The following is a 17,323-nucleotide window of genomic DNA, read 5'->3' on the forward strand; positions in this document are numbered from 1 at the left end:
GCGACAGTCAATATACTACTTCGCTTGATTGAAGATGAGGGCGTGGGATGATTGCATATGCAAACGGCTAAGTGTTTGCCGAGCTTGTTAACGCATGATAAATTCTCTTTATAGCCTATGCAGACAGGCAGCAGCAGGACTCAAAGTAAATAAAAGGCATTTTGGTCTAGTATGAATGAAACCAGCTGTTTATCGCTCTATGTCGCTACAAGCCGAAGTCCGGCCAGATATCCATCACTGGTACTTTCCAAATTGGCCTAGATATGTTGTACAACACTAATATTCAGAAGCATTAACAACTATAAACAAATCGAAAAATTACCAATAATTTCGCGAAAATAAAATTTAAAAATAACAAAGCAACTTTCGACAATAAATTACTTATATTTTCACTAGACGAACTCAAATTAATACAGTCCTCGTTGCTTATTATTATTATTAATCTTCTCTTTTGTGCCCACACTAAGCAACGAATCGTTTGTTTCGCACGTGTCGACCAGCAAGGTACCATGAGTGGAAAGGGGCCCCCTAATCTGGGGCACAATCGGTTCAGTTTTCTGACCGAGTTCCCCAAAAAAAAACGTAGGCACCCTCCAAAAATTCCTAATGAATTCCCCGACCTTCCAGTCACCTTCCGAATCGGAAATCGTGAATGAGCTCAGCTCTCAAAAGCTCTCTCTCAATAGCGTTTCAAAACCCCCCAGGGTAATACTCTTAACATACGAGCTTTACAATTTATCTCCCAAAATTGATATCTGCTGGTACAGTGGAAAGGTTTCTGAATTTATTCCGTCTAAAAACTTGGACACACACAAAAACACTGTAAAAACGATCCGGCATGTAATAGTTGCGGCCAAATATGGCAATTGCACACAAAGTTATCCAGCTTCTGATAAAATTGTAGTGCATTTATTTAGCAAAAAGAAATAATAATAATAAAAACAATAAGAAAATGCACAATGCGCGAAGCGAAAATGATTAGAAAGCTTCATTACCGAAAGCCTCCAGCTCTGTGAGTTACGCCGCAGTCGCAGCAAGCAACCAAAACAAAACCGACCTACTGATAAGAGCAATTTTGCTATTTTGAAAATTGTTTCTCGTCTGGCAACTCACTTAAACACAAAAAATCGTCTCAATCCACGTCTCCGCTTTCTTCTTCACTACCCTTCAAATTCACCAATCCTTCAAATTACTCTACAGAAAAACTCCATAATCTCACAAGCAAATTACCCACATATTGAAAAATTTACAAAACTCAATCATTCATCCTAAAAATAAACCTACTAATCACTTTAAACTGGACCTTGACTCCTTCAAGTCCATTTCGGACTCATAAAAATACACAAATAATCAACAAAAACTCTGAAGACATACATATTTCATATACATTGACTATTTATGACTATTAAGTTATACAATTGAATTTAAAAGGCTACATTAATATTTACGATGAACTTACAAGCATAATTTGAGGCAAACAATACTTTTGATACTTTACCAACTTACAGCATAATATCAATGCTTAGCAAGGAATTGTCATTCTCGCCAATCATAACTAGTTCAAATATTTGGCTATTCAGTTAAACTTTAACCAAAAACTAACCATTCTAAACTGCTACATTCCACCAGTTCAATCATTTTCTACCATCGAATTTTTTGCAATAATTAATGCTTTTAATGTACCATTAATGGTGTTTAGTATCATTAATGAAAAACACCCTCCGATTTCGATCAATGCAGTCATCCAACGCCAAGTTGCCCAATTAACAAAAGCTATCCGATTTGCCCCAAAATTGCAATACAACAGACCAAACCACATACATTTAAAAAAAGAGTACGTTGGGGGAATAATAATCTGGGGAATCTACGGGAAAAAAAGCATGAGCTCTGGCAAGCCTACTATATAAGCATAAAATGACCGAAAATTGCCTACAAAAGATTGTAAGGTCTCAAGCTTGCAGTTAAAGAAGCCAAGAGCGAGTGCCTCAATCGACAGCAAAATAAATTTGGTCTGATATAAAATCATTTTTTCAATCAAATCAATTTGCCAAAAACTTAGCTTTGCCTTAGCTTGTCAGCCAGGCAACTCGAATACGACTTTACAAAACTAGAACTCGTAACTGCGCTACAAAAAGCCAAGGGTAAAACACCTGGTAATGAGCGTAGTTCATATCTTATGCTAAGGCATCTACCGGCTTCAGGCAAGGCAGAGCTTTTAGGGATATATAATTGCATGTTTGGGGTAGTGGAGTAATGGGGATATCTCCATTCATTGAAATCAGCCATTGTACTGCCTATTCCAAAGCCTAACAAGCCGTCTACTGCTACTGACCTATTTCCTTAACTTACTTCAAGAAAATAATAGCGACTCTTGTGGTATATTACCAAAAATAAATTCGTAAGTCCTAATCAAGTTGGATTCAAACCCAAGCACAGCACGAAGGACTCTGTTGGCGCTGATCCGCGCATTAATGTTAAAAATGAATTTGAAAAACATGAAGTCAAGTGTAAGTTAGGTTTAGGGCGGAGTGAGAGCGCAATAAAGCTTTATCACTCGCTTTGGAGCGAATTCGCCTCGCCTCGCCGCCTTAGCATAACTCTATATATCTTCAGTTGTCGAATTACATCAAAGCGATACGCACTAAAACGCTACGCAGTCTTTTAAAGCCACCACAGATCTCAATTTGTTTAATTATATAAAATAATTTAATTTTTCATGGCGCCCCCGGGTGGACACTTTTAAAAGACAATTGTGTGTAGAAAACAAAATCAAGTGGTTTAACTGCAATGCTGTGGCTCGAGAGTGGTTTCAAATTGAAAATAAAAATAAATTCGCGACGGCCGGAAATATTTAAATAATAATAAATCTGTCCTGCTACCATCATTGGAGAATGCCAAGGAAATTAGCTTCCAAAGTGGAACGTCCGGAACAGCAGGTACTGTGCTAAAAATTGAAAGCCCAACTCTATTGGAGATTTGGAGATTCCTACATAATTTAGTATTTGTGCAAATTAGTGCTTCTGAGCGAATGATAATTAGTGTCAAAAATTAATTGTCACTACAATTTCATTTCGCTTAGCTTTGTCGTTCCCCCCTTCTTGCCATCACTCGCAACCACTGTAAATTTTACAGTTGTCCGAGACCAAGCGCTTGTATATAAGTGCAGTTTTTGAATTCGTTTGGAAAATTCGATTTTAATTTAAATTAATAATTAGTAAATCGAATTTAGAGTCAAATATGGCTACCAAGGAAAGTTTTGACGATTCAAAAAAGAAACGCAATATGGCCGTTACAGGCATAATGCGTTTGAATGAACAAATAATAAAGGGTAAATTAAACCTACAGAGTTAGAATGTAGATGTAGAAATGCTGGCCTCACATATAGATACAGCGTTAAGATATCAGACACGAGTAGAAATTTTTGACCCAGATGATGAGTATCGTGCCGAGCTCGAAAAACTTTGTATAATGACAAAGGCTCGTCTAAGGTCCGTTATCAAGACATTATGTCCTGCCCCTACAGGCATGCCCGTTGCGGCTCCACGCACACGTCTTTCGCATCTGGCACTTCCAAAGTTTAGTGGAAAATACTCCGAGCTTAAGAATTTTATTAGCCTGTTCGAAACTCTAGTTCATAACGATCATGCGATCCCGAGCATAGAGAAACTCAATCCTCTGATCTCATGTCTCTCAGGTGAAGCTCTGGGCACTGTTAGAGCGTTTCAAGTCACTGAGGACAATTATTTAAAAGCATTGCACAGCCTAAAGAGAGTATACGACAATGAATGTCTAATATTTAATGAAAACATTTCGGCTCTCTTTAGCCTGCCAAAAATATCGCAGCCTTCTGCGGCATCATTGAGATCAATGATTGACACTGTCTCCGCCATCTATGGCTCGCTCCTGTCAATAGGTGATGACAAAAAGATTTCTGACGCGATTATCATTCACCTCGTTATGAACAAAGTTGACCCAATGACCAGACGAAAATGGGAGAATCAACTCGATTATGCAATCACTACAATTTCATTTCGCTTAGCTTTGTCGTTCCCCCCTTCTTGCCATCACTCGCAACCACTGTAAATTATACAGTTGTCCGAGACCAAGCGCTTGTATATAAGTGCAGTTTTTGAATTCGTTTGGAAAATTCGATTTTAATTTAAATTAATAATTAGTAAATCGAATTTAGAGTCAAATATGGCTACCAAGGAAAGTTTTGACGATTCAAAAAAGAAACGCAATATGGCCGTTACAGGCATAATGCGTTTGAATGAACAAATAATAAAGGGTAAATTAAACCTACAGAGTTAGAATGTAGATGTAGAAATGCTGGCCTCACATATAGATACAGCGTTAAGATATCAGACACGAGTAGAAATTTTTACCCAGATGATGAGTATCGTGCCGAGCTCGAAAAACTTTGTATAATGACAAAGGCTCGTCTAAGGTCCGTTATCAAGACATTATGTCCTGCCCCTACAGGCATGCCCGTTGCGGCTCCACGCACACGTCTTTCGCATCTGGCACTTCCAAAGTTTGGTGGAAAATACTCCGAGCTTAAGAATTTTATTAGCCTGTTCGAAACTCTAGTTCATAACGATCATGCGATCCCGAGCATAGAGAAACTCAATCCTCTGATCTCATGTCTCTCAGGTGAAGCTCTGGGCACTGTTAGAGCGTTTCAAGTCACTGAGGACAATTATTTAAAAGCATTGCACAGCCTAAAGAGAGTATACGACAATGAATGTCTAATATTTAATGAAAACATTTCGGCTCTCTTTAGCCTGCCAAAAATATCGCAGCCTTCTGCGGCATCATTGAGATCAATGATTGACACTGTCTCCGCCATCTATGGCTCGCTCCTGTCAATAGGTGATGACAAAAAGATTTCTGACGCGATTATCATTCACCTCGTTATGAACAAAGTTGACCCAATGACCAGACGAAAATGGGAGAATCAACTCGATTATGCAATCATTCCACTATGGAGTGATTGCATAATCGAGTTGAATCTCCAAATCTCCAATAGAGTTGGGCTTTCAATTTTTAGCACAGTACCTGCTGTTCCGGACGTTCCACTTTGGAAGCTAATTTCCTTGGCATTCTCCAATGATGGTAGCAGGACAGATTTATTATTATTTAAATATTTCCGGCAGACGCGAATTTATTTTTATTTTCAATTTGAAACCACTCTCGAGCCACAGCATTGCAGTTAAACCACTTGATTTTGTTTTCTACACACAATTGTCTTTTAAAAGTGTCCACCCGGGGGCGCCATGAAAAATTTAATTATTTTATATAATTAAACAAATTGAGATCTGTGGTGGCTTTAAAAGACTGCGTAGCGTTTTAGTGCGTATCGCTTTGATGTAATTCGACAACTGAAGATATATAGAGTTATGCTAAGGCGGCGAGGCGAGGCGAATTCGCTCCAAAGCGAGTGATAAAGCTTTATTGCGCTCTCACTCCGCCCTAAACCTAACTTACACTTGACTTCATGTTTTTCAAATTCATTTTTAACATTAATGCGCGAATCAGCGCCAACAGAGTCCTTCGTGCTGTGCTTGGGTTTGAATCCAACTTGATTAGGACTTACGAATTTATTTTTGGTAATATACCACAAGAGTCGCTATTATTTTCTTGAAGTAAGTTAAGGAAATAGGTCAGTAGCAGTAGACGGCTTGTTAGGCTTTGGAATAGGCAGTACAATGGCTGATTTCAATGAATGGAGATATCCCCATTACTCCACTACCCCAAACATGCAATTATATATCCCTAAAAGCTCTGCCTTGCCTGAAGCCGGTAGATGCCTTAGCATAAGATATGAACTACGCTCATTACCAGGTGTTTTACCCTTGGCTTTTTGTAGCGCAGTTACGAGTTCTAGTTTTGTAAAGTCGTATTCGAGTTGCCTGGCTGACAAGCTAAGGCAAAGCTAAGTTTTTGGCAAATTGATTTGATTGAAAAAATGATTTTATATCAGACCAAATTTATTTTGCTGTCGATTGAGGCACTCGCTCTTGGCTTCTTTAACTGCAAGCTTGAGACCATACGATCTTTTGTAGGCAATTTTCGGTCATTTTATGCTTATATAGTAGGCTTGCCAGAGCTCATGCTTTTTTTCCCGTAGATTCCCCAGATTATTATTCCCCCAACGTACTCTTTTTTTAAATGTATGTGGTTTGGTCTGTTGTATTGCAATTTTGGGGCAAATCGGATAGCTTTTGTTAATTGGGCAACTTGGCGTTGGATGACTGCATTGATCGAAATCGGAGGGTGTTTTTCATTAATGATACTAAACACCATTAATGGTACATTAAAAGCATTAATTATTGCAAAAAATTCGTTGGTAGAAAATGATTGAACTGGTGGAATGTAGCAGTTTAGAATGGTTAGTTTTTGGTTAAAGTTTAACTGAATAGCCAAATATTTGAACTAGTTATGATTGGCGAGAATGACAATTCCTTGCTAAGCATTGATATTATGCTGTAAGTTGGTAAAGTATCAAAAGTATTGTTTGCCTCAAATTATGCTTGTAAGTTCATCGTAAATATTAATGTAGCCTTTTAAATTCCATTGTATAACTTAATAGTCATAAATAGTCAATGTATATGATATATGTATGTCTTCAGAGTTTTTGTTGATTATTTGTGTATTTTTATGAGTCCGAAATGGACTTGAAGGAGTCAAGGTCCAGTTTAAAGTGATTAGTTGGTTTATTTTTAGGATGAATGATTGAGTTTTGTAAATTTTTCAATATGTGGGTAATTTGCTTGTGAGATTATGGAGTTTTTCTGTAGAGTAATTTGAAGGATTGGTGAATTTGAAGGGTAGTGAAGAAGAAAGCGGAGACGTGGATTGAGACGATTTTTTGTGTTTAAGTGAGTTGCCAGACGAGAGACAATTTTCAAAATAGCAAAATTGCTCTTATCAGTAGGTCGGTTTTGTTTTGGTTGCTTGCTGCGACTGCGGCGTAACTCACAGAGCTGGAGGCTTTCGGTAATGAAGCTTTCTAATCATTTTCGCTTCGCGCATTGTGCATTTTCTTATTGTTTTTATTATTATTATTTCTTTTTGCTAAATAAATGCACTACAATTTTATCAGAAGCTGGATAACTTTGTGTGCAATTGCCATATTTGGCCGCAACTATTACATGCCGGATCGTTTTTACAGTGTTTTTGTGTGTGTCCAAGTTTTTGGACGGAATAAATTCAGAAACCTTTCCACTGTACCAGCAGATATCAATTTTGGGAGATAAATTGTAAAGCTCGTATGTTAAGAGTATTACCCTGGGGGTTTTGAAACGCTATTGAGAGAGAGCTTTTGAGAGCTGAGCTCATTCACGATTTCCGATTCGGAAGGTGACTGGAAGGTCGGGGAATTCATTAGGAATTTTTGGAGGGTGCCTACGTTTTTTTTTGGGGAACTCGGTCAGAAAACTGAACCGATTGTGCCCCAGATTAGGGGGCCCCTTTCCACTCATGGTACCTTGCTGGTCGACACGTGCGAAACAAACGATTCGTTGCTTAGTGTGGGCACAAAAGAGAAGATTAATAATAATAATAAGCAACGAGGACTGTATTAATTTGAGTTCGTCTAGTGAAAATATAAGTAATTTATTGTCGAAAGTTGCTTTGTTATTTTTAAATTTTATTTTCGCGAAATTATTGGTAATTTTTCGATTTGTTTATAGTTGTTAATGCTTCTGAATATTAGTGTTGTACAACATATCTAGGCCAATTTGGAAAGTACCAGTGATGGATATCTGGCCGGACTTCGGCTTGTAGCGACATAGAGCGATAAACAGCTGGTTTCATTCATACTAGACCAAAATGCCTTTTATTTACTTTGAGTCCTGCTACTGCCTGTCTGCATAGGCTATAAAGAGAATTTATCATGCGTTAAAAAGCTCGGCAAACACTTAGCCGTTTGCATATGCAATCATCCCACGCCCTCATCTTCAATCAAGCGAAGTAGTATATTGACTGTCGCGATCAAATGTAAGAGAGGGCACGGGATGCTTTGACTAATAAGTCGAGAGATAGTCGAGCCTAGATGAATAGTACAAGCTTCGTAGGTGACTTGGTGATTAAGTTGTGGGTGCCAATCTATTAATTCTATTTGGCAATATTCTTTATTCGAAAAAGGTATATAAGGTGCCCATCTGCGAACTAATCCCTGACCAAAAAAATTTTAAAATGCTTGATAAAAGCAAAAAGTAAAAACTATGGATTACACAGACGTAGTAGTAGATGCTATCAACTTTCCAAGGTTGATGGCTAGATGCGGGTGTTTATTTTAATTTTATTTTTTATTTATTTATTAATGTGTCGACAAACATGAGAGTGTGCCTAATTACTAAATACATAAGATATGAAAATGAAAAGCTAAAAGCCTTAATTAGTACATCATTTTCTCATAGCATCGCCGACACGATTGAGGTGTTTTATTTGCACGTCCGGATAGCTATGCCCCTTTTCATAGCTAATTTTGTCAGTGACGTTATTATAGCCTACAGCTGAGAAGAAAGGTGTTAGTAGAGAAAATAGTGCTCTTAAGTAAAAAATAAAATAATACTTAATTTTAAGAAATTACAATAATCCCGACAAAATAAAGAAAAAAGTTTTTACAAAAGTAAAGAATACTACTAATAGTATTCCCCCTGACACACCTATGGAGCGAATGCTTCTAGTGAGCGGTTCATCAAAAAGCACATTTTGTAGTTTTGGTTTGCATTCGTTTTTGTACTCCGCGACTTGTTTCACACTAAAGTGTGACGATATTCGATGCCATTAATACGTTATGTGACTTTTTTTGTTGATTGCCACATTGATTAGCTGAGAAAGGTTTCGTATGTAGGCTTAGCCGGATAGATCTAAAAATAGTTGTATGCCAGTCATGTATGAATTGTTTATATGACGTCGAACCGGCAGTTCTACTTTTAGGTATATCCTTTTATATGATATGAACGAAATATTTTTCGTGGCTAAAACAATTAGAGATTTTTACGACGTAAAATAGAGTGTATCTAGAAATTTCAAAATTTTAGCTCGTATACTCACATTTTTTTGGAATAGTTTTCACAAATCTAAGCACACTAACCAATCTCTATTACCGAACATTTAATTATTCGTATTGTTGTTGTTTTATAACAACCAATTGCTAAGAGACTGCATAAGCCGGCGTAGCCATTAAAACTCACTTAAATACTGATGAACGTCCATATGTACAAAAAATCGCATTCAAAAACAAACACATACACATACATAAGTACGCCACCAGCTACACTCCTTAGGCAGATAGTGCGCATTTTTCCATTACGTTTTTTTTTTTATACCCTGAACCCATTAAAAACAGGTAAAGGGGTACAATACATTTGTGCAATTATATTTAACAGGCAGAAGGAAGCATCTTCGACCACATAAAGTATATATATTCTTGATCATCAGAGTCACCAAAGACATGTAGCTTTCTGAATAATATATATATATACCAAATATCATTCATTTTATAGTTGTTACCCCCTCATAGCTATAAATGAAGAAAATAAACAAGTTTGTATTGCCCACCACTTCAATCCACAATTTTATTGCAATTTTCTTTTTAAGAATACACGAATATTCTATAGCACAATAAGATCTGCGTTTGAAAATTTCGTCAAGATCGGTTTCGAAACACAAAAGTTTTTAAAGAAAATTTGTGTGGGCAGGCACCACGTTGCGGTAGCATGCTTAAATTGCAAGAATTTCTGTATACACTCAGATATTCATGCGCGTCTTTTTTTAATTCTATCAACAGCATTGAAGTTGCAATTTTTACTGATATTTTAATCCGTTTTTTTTTCCATCAAGACTCAGATGCTGGCGTGGCTGTTGAGTAAAGGAGTTGGCAAGTGGGGTGGTCAAATTTATGTAGCAGGCGGAAACAGGTATCTGTAGCTGAGTCAACTCGCCTGTGTGTTGGGGTCGATTTATAAGGGAATCCCGATCTTCCGCCCAACCTACTGAGGACCGCAGTCGTGTATCGTACGACACGAGTCGTGATTACATGTTAGTCTAGTAGGGACACATAAGTTTAGTTAGCCCAGAATAGTCGATTTCACCGGTAATTAGCATAGGAACAAATATTACACCAAGCAAGTTCTACGATAAATTAAAGACGAAAGATTGATCATCAGAAGTCCACTGGAGTATGACGGTAACCGCACACTTAAAATCCCACTTAAAACCACGAAGGACAAACAACAAGAATTGTTTCTGTATAGATTCAATTCTGTCTAGGTGAATATAATATTGTGGCGAGCAGACATGTGAGGCATACTCTAGAATAGGTCGTATCAACGATATTAAAAAGGTCTTTGTTGTGTACGGATTGTCAAATTCGTCAAACAATGGCCTTATTGACCATAGTCATATCATGAGGGTTCTAATCAAGTTTATGATAAGACATCTAGATCATTGACTTCATTGCTGGTAAGCTATCGAGGGTGTAAGAAACCTTTTGAAGTGGGCATCTATCGAAACTCATTACCTTGTATTTGAAACAGTTTAGATTTTACAAGTTAACAAGACTGATAAACATCAATGTCGGCTTGTAAAAGATAACATGAGATCATAAATTTATATGCAGGGCACAACTTTATATGCAGAGCATAACTCTATCAGCATACAATAGTACTTTAGAGTGCGATATTATCGAGGGTAGGTTATTGATGTAAAGAGTAGCAGGCCAGGTGACTACCTTGGAGAACATCAGAAGTCACCTGAATACATTAAGAAAACGAATCTCAGAAAAAAATTTTTGGGTTCTGTTACGTAAGTGGAGTGATTAACTGAGTCGAAAGCCTTACTAAAATCAGTAAAGATGGCATCAGTCTTCATTGTTTTCCTAATACCATCAATTACTAGGGAAGTAAACTCAAGAGGGTTAGTGGTTGGAGATCTACGCTTCACGAATCCATGCTGGGATGGTGAAATAATAAAGCTACATAAATGTTGCAGTTGAGATGTTACGATTCTCTGGGAACTGCACAGAGAAATTAGAGTGATTTTCCGATTTCTTAAATTTTTTAATGACAACATCAAAGTCTCCACAATTGTACAGTTGAGACCAATCGACTTGCGAAATAAGATCAATTAGCTATTTAAAATCAGCCTTACTACGGCAATTCGTGGGATGAATATATTTTTTGACGCAGCAACTAAAGTTGAGGCCCTACTAGTAGAGGTGGTAGTAAAATCGGAATCCGATTATGGCTTTGTTTTCTTTAACCATTAAATGTTCCGGCCAAAACTCTTTACAACAAATAAAGGATGAGAAGTTAGGGGAAGCCTAGAAACAAAAATATGTCTATCCGACGAACACCCACTAGAGGCTTAGGCGTCACAGGTGGGACAGTAGGAACACTATCAGCTGTGGTACCTAAAACAGCCAGTAGTCTGGACGACGCGCCTTCTAGTCGCCGCAGTAAATTAAATAGTTGCTGTCGCTCTGTTTAAACTGCTACGACAGCGGATGACTCGGATAAATCGGTTGATTTTCCTCGTACCGATTTCACACATTGCGGCACTGAAATTGTGTCCACAGCAGGTAGCTGTGAGCTAACGGAGTAACAAAAGAGGTGAGCTGTTGTGTGATGGGGTAGTAGGCTGCTGAATTGCAGTCGGAGGCTGAAGGGTATTAGGGAACGGCAAATTAGCAGGAGCGGACTTTTTATGCCCTGGAAACTCATCCAACAGATTTAGGTTATTGAGTTGAGTATCCACGGATGTGATTTAATCAAATTATATGCGAAAAACAACAATTAGACTCCTAAAGCCAGTCCTGGTCTGCCGCAAATACGCCCGCATTTCGCCATCAATTTCCCTACACGGTTCGCAACTATAGTGAAAACCATTACGTTGGGCAATAGCATCACACACTAGGCCAGTGTAACCCGCGCATTTAATGCACTAGATTATCACACAGCCGTGCTCGATTGCATTGGCGTAATTAGCTTAAGGCAAGCTTTTTTGAAGCCAACAATTTTATGATCCAATTTTATGGGCTTCTACTGTAACAGCCAAATGCAAGAATAGTATAAAGTTCGAAATTATAAAGAGCATACACAACACCAACAAACCGCGGAATACAGAAATATATCAAATAACAAGTTTAAAGAAGGCGCGACAGTTTGAGAGGGTGATCTATTTATAGATTATAGAAACGCTTGAACACAGAACTAATAACGGAAGTGCACAAACAAACAAAACAACAGTAAAATACACAGCCCAAAAGCATGCATTCCCGATAAAAAAAAACCTTGAAGGCAAATATATGTCATCATGTCAAAGCAATAAAATTACTAAGTACATCAAATGCAATGAGCAAAATGCTATTGTGCAGCTTGTATGTCTCAAAATTGAGAGAAAAAAAATCGATATCCTTGCGCTCTCACAACTTGTAGGGCTTAAAATAAAAATGTGCATCATTAACGTTCGTATGATGTGTTATACATGAACATGGCTGCCTAAATTTGTGAATTTTCTTGGGCCGATCTTGACCTATCACAAAATTATGTTGAAATAAGCATTTCCCGTAGGTAATTTACGCCCTGCCAGCCATCCAGACGACTGAACTATGGTTGTGTCATCAAGAAATGAGAAATGAGCAGCCGCAACGGATAGATGTAAATATTGACGCTATGTGGCACACTACTGTTAACCTGTTAACTACATCAATATAATTAACGCTTTTTTTTTGCACCGACAAAGTTGGTAGAAATATCCAACCATCTCTAATTGGCCTGCCGTCGATAGATCCTTGACCAGCTCTATGTGAAATGCTTTAGTCACGAAGCAGACATAGACATGTAGCATTTCACTGACATTCTAATCACCTTGTTGACGGTCTTCCTTCTGCCAATCGGCCAATACTGCAACAGTATATGAGTCAGAAGAGCCCGTTGGCCAGCGTGTAAGTTCCGATTGTGAAAAATGTCGTTGAAAGAATCTGTGACGGATTGTTGTCGCGGAAACAATATTAGATGACGTTCTTTATAATCCAGAAAAGAGTTTAAAAATGCCGAAATCATCCAAAATAGGGTTAAGTTATGCAAGTAAATTGAAATTCTCAACAGCTCCTTTAAATCTAAGTGATTTAATATTTTCACACAGGTGGGATCCGTAGTAAGAGTTGGATGTCATGTTGTTGTTGTCTATATGAATTTATAAACATATGCAAATATACTCTGCATTGCCTCAAAAGATAGCTATTTCACGAGAAGCAGTCCAGTCCATTTTGTTGCCACAAAGAAACTGTAGGCCACTGAACAAAAGAGAAAATTGATTTATTTTGTTTGATATCAATCGTCTGGAGTGTATATCTGCCGGATTAAGTGAAGTCGGAACTTAGTGTCATTCCATTCCATGAGTTCGGTCCTTATCCACGAAAGATATACAGATGAATCTGGCACACAATAAAATGCATGAAATGAGATAATAAGATGACGCCACGGAAGTCCAGCTCTGGTGCTCTAAATGCCTTTAGCAGCAAACCTACACATGTTTGGAGCACAATATTTATATATAAATGTACATATATATAAATGACTTACACACAGGCCCCATACGCTTCGATGGTGGCGTCGCATTGGAACTGCCGCAAAGATCATGATAATGATGATGACAGGTTCTCGTCCCAATTGGGGGTTTCCTTCCAGATCTGCTGCACGAAAATCTTAACCTTCGTAATTACCGGCCCTTGAGTCCAAGTGGGTAATACAATCGAGGTATAGTAGACAGATTTTATCGATTATATGATTTGGATCTTCACTGATTAGATGACAAAGAAAACAACAATCTATCCGAAGCTGAATCACATCCGAGTCCATTAGTTTTGGTAATGTTTCTCCCATTATCAAGGGAAGATTTCCTTCCAGTTCTGCAGTACCATATTCGCAGCTTGGAGCCCTCAGTGGCCAGAATTTCAGCCATCTGTTTAAGAATTTCCTTTGCCACCCTCAGAAATGAGGTTATCAACGTAGAAATCGCGCAGCAGATTCCGAGATCTGATTGGGAAGGCGTTTTCCTCATCCATAGAAAACTGATGCATAACGCGGAAAGCACGAAATCATACTGGCTTTGTGTCATACGTAACCGTATCCAGCTTAAAAATCTTGATATCCCGTTCTGAAGAGTTCCGCCATATTGGAGAAATTCTTTGGTGCTGTACGCCTACACAGCGATACATTTTCAAATTTTCCTGTTAGGGCGAACGGCAACATGCGAAAACTAAGGAGATTGTGAAACAGAGAACTCTAAAGAACAAGATCTGCCAATAATAGTTCATTTAATTACCCTTGCTATAGTAAATTTTTCACAGCTTTTTATATCCTGAATTCATGGAAAATGAGTAAAAAGGGTATAATGTATTTGTGCAAATGTATGTAACAGGCAGAAGGAAGCATCTCCGACCCCATAAAGTATATATATTCTTGATCAGCATCAGCAGCCGAGTCGATCTAGCCATGTCCGTCTGTCTGTCCGACTCTCCGTCCGTCCGTCCGTTCGTCCTTCTGTCCATATGTATGAACGCAAGGATCTCAGAACCTATAAGAGCTATAGACTTGAAATTTTAGCTGTAGGTCCTCCTACTCCATACGCAGATCGAGTTTGTTTCCGATATTCGATGACTTGCCCCGTTTCCAAGTAATCGATAAAAATCGAAATCGAAATCTTGTTTTTTGAACAATTTCGGAAATAATATGAGCTAGAGTCACCAAACTTACATGTAGCTTCTAGAATAGTATATATACATATATCAAGTATCTTTCATTTTATACCTATCACCACCTCCCCGCTACCACCGCAAAGCTATAAATCAAGTTAATTATCCAACTTGTATTGCCCATCAATTTAAGCCACGATTTATATGCAATTGAATTTTTGAGAATATTGGTGTGGCCCTTGAGTAGATGCAGCGGTAAGTGGTGCGGTTAGTTTCGAGTTCGAACCCTGCCAAGGGAACAATTTTTATTTTTTTATTTTCATATTTGTTTATTACTACTAAATCAAACGAGCGCGAAGCGCCAGCTGCATTTGGTGTTGGAAGAAACCCCCTAGTCGGGAGTTTCCGACGAGAACCTCTTACTTGTTCTTAGCCTTAACTAGGACTCGACGCACAGCATCGAGGCTTTCGTAAAAGGTAATGTTAGGGCAATAAATGATCGGTACAGCGAAGAGCGTCAGCTTAATGTAAATAATCTTAAGAGCGAAATCTAAGCAGTTGCTTCGCAATATTACAAGATAAGAAAACGATGCTGCTCTTATCAGTGGCGAGGTCGCTCCAGCTATTTTGGCTGCGTAGCCAGACACAGTTTTATATCAATATTTGATATAAGGACTAGATTAGATTAATATTTGCTTAAACCTAAATGTTATTTGGAAAACTAAATATTATTTCTTTTAACGTTCATTCATTATTCTGTTTAAACCTTATTTTCTCAGTTTGTAATTAAAAAGTATGTTTTCAGATTTAAAAGGATACCCATACCGGATTTTGGATATATGATATGCTATGATATATATAACATATAAATGAATATGAATATTCAATCATTAATGTATAGTTTATCCAGACCTCAAGCCGGCTAAATTGTTAACTAAGTAATTAATAAAATATATATTTTAAGTTTATTTTAGCGCACACTTCAAATCGTATGTAAATAAATAACAAATATAAATAAAATGAATTTACAATTGCAAATAATTTCGTTTTTGTTTTTTAGTAAAAATTTTGTTTTATGTACGTTCAAAAGCTCTCATTTGAGGTGTATATATTTGGCATTGCAATTTTACAAGTCGGCAAAACCATCAGAGTGAACATACCTTAATGTTGCAACTCTGCACAATCAGATAATATTTACATTTTGTTGGCTTTAATTGCTAATATTACTAATAATGCGAAAAGGGCAAACGTAACAATTCGTTTCAATTGTTTTTACTTCAGTCAACATAATATGTTCGTTTTTATCAACGGGCATCTTGTCAACAAGCTCGCTTAGCAGCGCGGGATATTCGCGTAAAGATATTCGTGCATACCAGTGGCCGCTATCGTTCCGCAATAATTTTGGACAGCTAAGGCCAGTCGGATAACAGAGTTCATGTTGTCTGATTTTATTGCTGGCTCCTCTCCATATACATACAACATTCGCAATTTGCCTATAGCATACAGCAGTGTAGCTGGGATCATAAGTTTCCCACGCACCGCATCCAGGGCTTTCCCTCTGAGGCACTTCTGAAGAATGATGCGATTTTTCTCGCTGCTGAATCCACATCTCTCTGTGGATTGATCATAATTGCTGATAAAGATCAGCCATTCCTCTGGTTTGCCTGTAAATATTTGTAAATTTTGGATGATGACAAATCGCGCACTGATTTGCGGAGATGTTTGTGATCCATTCCATGGCGTCGCACTATTACAATGAACATTATCGAATTGCTGCCGTGGTGCGCACTCAATCGATCTATTGAGCGCTCCCAGACAGGTGTGGCCCATGTACTACTGGGCTCCGTAGCCTAGTGTACGGTGTACACTTAAACTTGCCGCAACGTGTTTCTTCTTGCAGATCACGTTCTGGTATCCCAAAGGGTCAAAGGATGCTCCCTCTTCCTTTGTTCTTTGCTGCATCGGTGTTGAAATTTCCCTTGGCCCAGTGGCTGCAGACGACGTAGACGGACAGACGCTATAAATTTCAGTGTTTCCAGGCGATCTGTTAGCCTGTCCCGTTGATTATGCCATTACAAACTTTGCAGTTTTACACGGGTTAAATACTACTTGTTGTCCTTCTCGCACTTGCATCTTGTTCATCACCGTCAGCCATCTCGCCACACCAATACTATAAAATCCCGTTTGAGGTGATTGAGTATTTGAGTCTAACTCTTGTATCACGTGTCTCTCTATAGGCAGCTCAGGTTACGAGTTTGCAAGTTGCTGGCTTCGCAGAAATCTTCGCCGTAGCAAAGACAACCGCAGACACTCTCTGCCGCAGAGAATATTTCAGATTGTAGGCACCGAGACTCATGCCGGCGCACGTATTTGGCAGCGATTTCTAGCGTCCAAAAAAAACAATTCTTTCGATGGTATATGGTACGATTCGATACTATACAATACGAAACGGTTTGATTCGTGGTTCGCTGTACTCTGTACGATGTACAATGTACGATGTACAATGTACGATTCGATTTACGCTAAAATCTTTATTTTCCTTCCATTATTTAACAACTTATATTTTACAAGCTTATGAACTTACATTCCCGCTTTTGTTCTCTTTCACTTCTGCTC

General features: G+C 38.1%; 1 protein-coding gene across 3 annotated transcripts in view; it reads left to right on the forward strand.

Moving 5' to 3' along the window:
* The window catches only part of LOC135432636 (rabankyrin-5), a 40,154-nt gene extending 24,423 nt beyond the window's left edge, over window positions 1–15,731 (forward strand). For all 3 annotated transcript variants that reach the window (XR_010436944.1, XM_064688368.1, XM_064688385.1), the window contains one exon: window positions 15,513–15,731. Coding sequence is in view for 1 of the 3 variants with exons in the window: in XM_064688385.1 (XP_064544455.1) it covers window position 15,513 (1 nt within the window). In the remaining 2 variants the exon portion in view is untranslated. The remainder of the gene's footprint in view (window positions 1–15,512) is intronic.
* Window positions 15,732–17,323: the final 1,592 nt, after the last annotated feature.

Source organism: Drosophila montana, unplaced genomic scaffold (assembly GCF_035044405.1).
Source record: "Drosophila montana isolate Dmon_TW-CO22-7 unplaced genomic scaffold, ASM3504440v1 contig_1498_1, whole genome shotgun sequence".
Taxonomy (NCBI): Eukaryota; Metazoa; Arthropoda; class Insecta; order Diptera; family Drosophilidae; genus Drosophila; species Drosophila montana.